The sequence below is a fragment of the Tamandua tetradactyla genome, chromosome X, assembly GCF_023851605.1.
Source record: "Tamandua tetradactyla isolate mTamTet1 chromosome X, mTamTet1.pri, whole genome shotgun sequence".
Taxonomy (NCBI): domain Eukaryota; kingdom Metazoa; phylum Chordata; class Mammalia; order Pilosa; family Myrmecophagidae; genus Tamandua; species Tamandua tetradactyla.
In genome coordinates this window covers 5,970,479-5,978,184 of record NC_135353.1, presented here as the reverse complement: position 1 = coordinate 5,978,184, position 7,706 = coordinate 5,970,479, and the positions used below count along the sequence as shown (strand labels likewise).

Here is a 7,706-nt window from a genome sequence, read left to right as displayed (position 1 = left end):
GGGTGGGAAGTAGCCGTGGGGGAGCCGCGGGCCTCGCGGCGGTTGGTGGGCGGGCTGGGAAGGGCGTGGCCTGCGGGCTGCTTCCGGTTTCCGGTTGCTCGAAGGGGCGGGGCCGGCGGTGGGATAACTCGGCGGCGGCGGCGGGGGTGGTACGTGCTCGGTGGCTGTGGGAAAACTCAGGGAGCCGGGCCAGCGCCGGTCGTGCCTCTGGACCGCCGAGGCCCTCAGGTTCCTCAACCGGGGCCGAAGGGTTGGGGCCGGGAGGGCCCGGGGCATTGGATGGGGTGGGGTGGCTGTGCAGAGTCGGGCCGTGGGGAGCCGGGCCGACGGGAGTCAGGTTGAGGGGAACCGGGTTGAGGGGAACCGGGCCTTGTGCAGTCCGGCTGAGGGGAGCCGGGCCGAGGGCAACCGGACTGAGGGGAGTCGGGCTGGCGAGTGGAGCAGGGGTCGGGTTCCAGGCGTGCTGGGGGATCGTGCGGACCAGTCGCGGGCCGAGGGGAGGAAAGAGCGCTCGATCTGGGCGGCCTGTGAGACGAGGGCTGCGAGCCTCGTGGCTGGAGAAGGTCTCCTCGGGCCGCCCTAGAACTGCTTCTAGAACTTTCTCCGGCTAGGGCCGTTCCCACCCCCCCATGCCGGGTCCCCCAGAAATCTCTCTGGTGGGTTTCATAGAGCTCCACTCCCCACTCTGCGCGCGCGCACACACACGCGCACACACACACACGCCCCTGGTTGGACTGCAGGCGCTGGGGGGCGGGTGGGGCGATGGGCCCTTTGGGAGACAGGGCTGTTCCCGCAGCGCTGCAGTCCCGGCCGGGCGCGCGGATTTGTCAAACGCCCAATCGCTGCAGCAAAGCCCAGGCTGGCTGGGAGGGAGCAGGTCTGCCGCGTGTCTGAGAATGAATTTCCTGGCGTTTGTACAGCGCTGTCTGCTAAAGACGGATTTGCAGTTCCACGGGTCTGAGGAGTCTGTTGGACTCGACAGAGAGCAATCTGTTGGGCCAGCAGTCGTCAAGCAAGGCTGCTCTGGGCGTGTTCGAACACCTACACGAGGGCTGCGAGTAACTTTCTCCCAGCCAAGGGAACTTTGTCAGGCTTTTGAGCACCATTGACCGGGATCCCTGCTCGGTAGAACCTTGCTTCAGTCAGTGCTTGAAAGACTCCAAAGTAGGGTGCTGGGGCACAGGTTTAAGAGCCTGTGCCTCTTAGAGGGGACTCGAACTGGATGTCACTGCCTGCCTGATTCTCATGATTCTTTCTGTGTCCAGTCAGGAAACGTACTCTCTGTTGGAAACCATCTAGCAAGAGAGGATGAGTTTGCAGTGGACTGCGGTTGCCACCTTCCTCTATGCAGAGGTCTTTGCTGTGTTGCTCCTCTGCATTCCTTTCATTTCTCCAAAAAGGTAGGGCCTGCAGAGCAAGCAAGCTAGCAGGAGGGGGACTGGAGGTCTGTTGCTGAGCCCGGTGGCTGTGTATGGAGGTGATGGACCCTGGAGTTGGGGCCAGACAGAAACAGGTAGAACCTGTCTGGGGTAGGGATGGTAGGGGTCATGTTTATTATTGCCAGCCTGCCACCAAGTTGCTGTTCTGCTATTTCACGTCTTGCTGACTTCCTTTCTTGTGTACTCTGCCTCCTGGTCTTCAGGAGGCCCCAAGGAAAGACGATCTGTCCTTCGTTATGGTTCTGGAAATCATGCCCTCCTGCATGCCCTTGGGTCCCTGGGGCGTGGGGAATGGCAGTGTGGGGTCCTGAAGACTTGCATCACTGGGTCACGTTGCCAGTTTGTTGACTTCTGTTGTCCTAACTGGCCTCACTAGCATTGCATGGCCTCACAAGCCTCATGAGCATTACTCAGCCTATGAAGGACGAAGCCATATTCCCTTTTAGTGAACTGAGGACCTCTTAAGAGTGGATTGGAAATTATATTGAAAAATATACATGGCGTATGAACACAATACCCTTATTAAAACTAAGCCAACCTTAAGTAGGGCATGAAATTTTGTAGGGTTGTCCAGGTGATGCCCTGATAAATCCTGGAGTGATTTGAACAGTGAATAAAAAAGTATTTGCAAAGTCCCCTTGGGAGAAAGGGGAAAAATTCAACTTCCTCAAATAGGAAATTCTTGATATTCTCACAAGCAGTGGGGATAACTGAAGCAATAGGCTGAGCCCCTAATCTTGGGGTTTATTCATATGAAACTTAACCCCGCAAAGGATAAGCTAAGCCTAGTTAAAATTAGGCCTAAGAGCTACTCCCAAGAGAACCTCTTTTGTGGCTCAGATGTGGCCTCTCTCTCTCAGCCAGCATGACAAGCAACGTCGCTGCTCTCCCCCTCTCTACATGGGACATGACTCCAGGAGTGTGGACCTTCCTGGCAACGTGGGACAGAAATCCTAGAATGAGCTGGGACTCAGCATCAAGGGATTGAGAAAACCTCGACCAAAAGGGGGAAGAGCAAAATGAGACAAAATAAAGTGTCAGTGGTTGAGAGATTCCAAACAGAGTCAAGAGCTTATCCTGGAGGTTATTCTTATGCGTAATATAGATATCACCTTTTCAGTTAAGGTGTAACAGAGAGGCTGGAGGGAACTGCCTGAAAATGTAGAGCTGTGTTCCAGTAGCCATGTTTCTCGAAGATGATTGTATAATGATAAAGCTTTCGCAGTGTGACTGTGTGATTGTGAAAACCTTCGTGTGTGATGCTCCTTTTATCTACCTTATCAACAGACAAATAAAACATATGGATTAAAAATAAATAATAGGGGGAACAAATGTTAAATTTAGTAGATTGAAATGCGAGTGATCGATGAAAGGGAGGGGTAAAGGGTATGGTATGTAAATTTTTTTCTGTTTTCTTTTTCTGAATTGATGTAAATGTTCTAAGAAATGATCATAATGATGAATATAGAACTATGATGATATTGTGAGTTACTAATTATATATTAGAATGGGATGATCATATGGTAAGAATGTTTGTGTTTGTATGTTGGTATGTTTAATAAATAAAATAAAACTAAAATGAAAAAAAAGCAACTAAGACATTCAAGTAAAGCCAAGAATAAGAGAGACTTAAGGTATTTGTCAACTAAATATAGGATTAGAACCTTGTGTCCTGATTTGAACAAACCAAATGTTTTTAAAAAAATTGAAAATTGCAACTCCGGCTCTGATGTTGAGGGATTATTGTTAATTTCCTTTAGATTTGGCAATAGAATTGCAATCATATTAAATATTTCTAAAGGCTCTTATCTTTTAGACATACTGAAGCATGTGTGGATGATGATGGGGGGAAGGGGGTCCTGGATAATCTCAGGTGATAGGGGAATAAATGAAACAAATTTGGTCATGTGGAAAGACAATTTAAGGAAACAGTATGTGTATGTGGCAAAAATTCTGAATGGTGCAAAAGGGAATACAATGAAAACTAAGTTTCTCTTCCCAGAGGTTGCCCGTGTTTAAAAGCATGGAGTTTCCTTATAATTTACACATGGAAAGCATCTTTTTTTTAAAACACTCTTGAATGATGTTATAAATATATGAGGCTGATTGTGTATGTGATACTTGGCTACCAGAAAAGAGTACAATACTGGGTTTCTTTTTTGCTCTGGGCCCCAGATCTCAAGTGCACATTCTTTATCTTCAGCCTTGTTGTCTTCTTCACAGATGGCAGAAGATTTTCAAGTCCCGCCTGGTAGAATTGATTGTGACCTATGGCAACACCTTCTTTGTGGTTCTCATTGTCATCCTTGTGCTGCTGGTCATTGGTGAGTGAGCTGTGGCTGAGGGCAGCTGCCTGTCCTAGGCCCTTTTCTATGATCTCTGACATTGAACAGAAACCTACTGTAAAGCCCGGTGCCACATTGGATTGAACAGTGTCCATCCTAGGCTTCTCAAAGATAGGCTGGTTAAATAGCCACCCCCCCGCCATCTCTGTTGACCAGGAGGCTTCCTTTTACTGTTAGTGGGATTCCATTTGGAGAGGTATCTCTAGCTGTGGGTGTGGGCTTTTATGCCAAGCAAGCTTTCTGTACACTTAGGATGATTATCTCACACTTCTGAGGTGGTTTCTTAGGCCATTCTGGAAGGGAACCCAAGAGAGGGTCACTCTTAAGTTGTGCTGCTTGCCAGTGACTTAAGCAGCAGCATTAGCTTCCCTTGATGCCTGGAACAGGCCCTTGAACCACCTAGACTGCGAACCTCCTTGGGACAACAAGTCCTGCCATTCTGCCACATTCCTGCCACATGAGGTAGGAAACAGATATCTGGGGAACACACCCCTAACATCTCTGGGTCTGGGTAGACTGTTAAGTCTTTCATGTCTATAGTTCTGTAAACCCCTATGTCAAGGTGTACACCATTAGGTGCTTTCAAGGTGGACCAGTCTGAGGCTGCACTCAAGCATGGGAGTAGGGGCCGGGGGTGTGAAAAGAGAAGGTGAACGTTTTCCAGTGAAGTGGTAATGGAGACTGGAGACGAGGAATCGATAAAGCTTTTGTCTGATTGCTAAATGGTCATTTTTTTTTGCTGAGGTAAGTGATCAGTAAGTGTCCCTGTTGAGACTCCAGAGTCTTGGCTCTCCTGAAGTCGGCAGTCCTGTCTCAGAGCTGGGGTACCTCGCATAGATATGTAGTACTCGTCTCCCACCTGAATCCCCAGAGAAAACTCAGTGGTAGTGGGGAGTAGTGGTTCAGGGAAATGTGCAGATCCCCACCCACTAGCAGCAGCAGCAGCAGCATTCGGCACTTATCTTATCCTGTGTCTTGGGGCCTGGTGGAATCCTGCCTCTGAGTAGGCCAGGTGTAGCCTACCGATTCCCAGCCCCATAGGTGGGTGCCAGCTGCCTGCAACCCTCTGCGTTCTTAAAGTACTTGGCAAGTCAGGCAGTAGCTCTTTCCAACCTGGGCTTTCTTCCTGACCAGCCTCTGAACTTGGAGGGGTAGGGAATATGTGTGTCATCCCCAGGACTCTAGGAAAAGCCAGGCTACAGAGTTTTTTAATCGAATGTGTGTGTTTTTGCTTTTGGATTTGGGGTAGGTGTAAGGGGTGGTGGTGGGGGATTGTGCTGGGGATGATTCACACAGGGGCCTTGCGTCTTCCCTAAACCTGACTCCCCGGATATTTCCGTTTCCTAACTCACTGACTGGGCCGGTGCTTCAGTCAGCTTAGTGGGTAGAAAGAGACTGCAGAGCCACAGTAGTTGGCAAAGGCTTCATTCTTCTTTTCTCGGATCAGGGAACTGTTTGGAAGGTCTTGACATGACTATAATGATGGCCTGTTTCCTACCTAATGTTAAGAAGAAGACTCTAGAAAGGTCTTCTAAATTGGTTAATAGCAAATACCAGTGAAAGGTAAGGACATAACCAGCTAGAGGGCTGTGAGGCTGGGGTTGGTGAGGGAGAGGTCCAGGGTCCTCTGACCTGAGGTGGAGAGTCGCACTAAGGAGGGCCGACTCCTGGGTTCTCCTGGGGGGCTTGGCCTAGTGTTGCTGAATGGTCCCCAGTCCCGATCCATCAGCCTAGGTGGTCCTTAGGGGGGATGGGATTCCCGAATGCAGGTCACAGTGTAAGAAAATTTTTTATCATGTTTATTTATTAGAAAAATCATACTTTTTAAAAATGCAGAAATTTTATTTGGAAGGTTCAATTCCCACATGATGCCGTGTCCTACAGATAACCATCATTAATTCTTTGCTGTGCATTTCCACAGATGTTTTCTGTGCGAGTACTTTTTATTAAGATGTTTACAGCAGTTGAATCATACTAAACGTGGTTTTGTATTTTATTTTTTCACTTACTGTGGGTCGAGGATATCTTCATATATCCGTATCATTCTTTTTAAAGGTTGTATGGTATTCCATCGTATTGTTTCACGGTCTATCATGTAGTATTTTATTGTTCTGTCATATCATAACTTAATTTTCTCCTTAGGGTTGCAAATCTATGTGAATATTTCTGTAGGATAATTAATCAAGGTGCAATTGCTGAATCAAAGGCTTGAACGTTTTTAAATTTTACAATAGGTCTTGCTAAGTTGCCTCCCAAAAATGTACTGGTTTGTCTTCCTGCTGATAGTGCTTGAAAGTGCTTGTCTCATGATACATATTGAACGTAAAGAAGTACACAAGGGTAGGCAGATCTTTATAATGTCAGATCAACTTAAAAACCACGCAGTCTGAAACCAGAAATTAAAAAGGAAACCAAACAATACCATCTAGTCATACCTTGATCCTCCCATGAGGGTCTGTTCAGAGCTGGTTTAGGTAGATTTTTATGTACTGACTTAAAAAGATGTCTCAGAGGGTAATGGTAAAAAAGCAGTAGTTAGGGTATAATTCTGAGATTTTTACATTTCAGAAAAGTGTATAGATAGAAATATCTTTATAAACTGGAGCAATATCTAATGGGTCTTTCAGAAGCAGAGGCCGATTCACTTACCAATTATGTGAGTGCACACTCTGTTCCCAGAACTGTCCTAGGTCTTGGGGATATAGTAGAAAAGGAGTTTGCAGTTTAGTTTGGAGGCTGTGGACAGTAAACATGTAATTAAGATAACGTCTGATATGGGTGTGTATTATAAAGAGAATAGGGTAATGTGACTGAAAATGACTACTTTAGATAAGGTAGTTAAATACTTTCATTGTTCTGCTGGAGGTGATTGTGTTATGGGGTTCTTTGACTTTTCTACATTTCCAGTATGTTAAGTGCAAAGTCCTTTAGCAGGCCATCGCCATGCCTTGACTCCTATGCAGCTGATAACATTCTTAGCAGGCATTTCTATCAACAGGACTATCTTGGTTTGTACCAGTGGGGTGGCTGAAGGCCCACTTGATATAAACAGAACAAGACATGGTCCGGGGTACAACAGGAAAGGGAAGCTGCCCCTGTTACCAGCAGTGCTGCTGACTAGCAAGCTTGTGGTTCTGGGTTCTGGGGTGGAATGGGGACAGGGATTGAGTTGAGAAAAGCTGAAGAAGAGAATGGTTCTGAGGAGGGAAGGAGCTTCTGATAAAGCATTCCTGAAGGGGTGTGGGTCAAAGCATGGAATTCCTGAAATGGAAAAACCTGGGGAGACCTGTAGGTCTCATGCTGTCTTTCTGACCTACACAGCCCAGCCTTGTCTGAGAGGAAGTGAAGCACCCCTGTCTCTCTCCTCTCCTCTTCCACAGATGCTGTCCGTGAGATTTGGAAGTATGATGATGTGACAGAAAAGGTGAACCTCCAGAACAATCCTGGGGCCATGGAGCACTTCCACATGAAGCTTTTCCGGGCCCAGAGAAATCTCTACATTGCTGGCTTTTCCTTGCTCCTGTCCTTGTGAGTGGAATGGGTTGAGGCTGTGAAGGGGAAACCTGGGCTGGCCATGAACACAGGAGCTGCATATGCACTGGCTCCTGTGCCTTTGAATCCTTCTTGGTCTGTGGCCTTTAACTGAGGCCCAGTCAAGGTTGAGGGGAGCCTCACTATTTTCCCAGATGCCTCTGGTTTCATTCCTGATCTTCAGAGGCAGTGTTTTGAATGGGAGAGGACTGACCAGAATTTCAGAAGCTCTGCTGTAACTCACCACATGCTCTTTCAGGGCAAATGTGTGATCACCTGGCTTTCTGTATGTAGATTGAAGTAAACGATGAAGTTGTCAGAAGTTTCCCTCCTTTGGGAGAAGACCTTTGGAGTCCAGATTAAAAAGAATCACTTGAATAGTGGCTTTTTG

General features: G+C 47.5%; 1 protein-coding gene across 3 annotated transcripts in view; it reads left to right on the top strand.

Annotated features, from left to right (window-relative positions):
- Nucleotides 1–7,706, top strand: part of BCAP31 (B cell receptor associated protein 31) — a 31,110-nt gene that overhangs the window by 1,278 nt on the left and 22,126 nt on the right. Inside the window, exons 1-4 of one of the 3 annotated variants that reach the window (XM_077144892.1) lie at nucleotides 93–149; nucleotides 1,266–1,400; nucleotides 3,663–3,763; nucleotides 7,165–7,312. In XM_077144892.1, coding sequence (XP_077001007.1) covers nucleotides 1,309–1,400; nucleotides 3,663–3,763; nucleotides 7,165–7,312 — 341 coding nt within the window. In that variant the 5' untranslated portion in view covers nucleotides 93–149; nucleotides 1,266–1,308. Of the gene's footprint in view, nucleotides 1–92; nucleotides 229–1,265; nucleotides 1,401–3,662; nucleotides 3,764–7,164; nucleotides 7,313–7,706 lie in introns of those variants that run through there. The other 2 variants (XM_077144891.1, XM_077144893.1) reach the window with 2 other exon arrangements.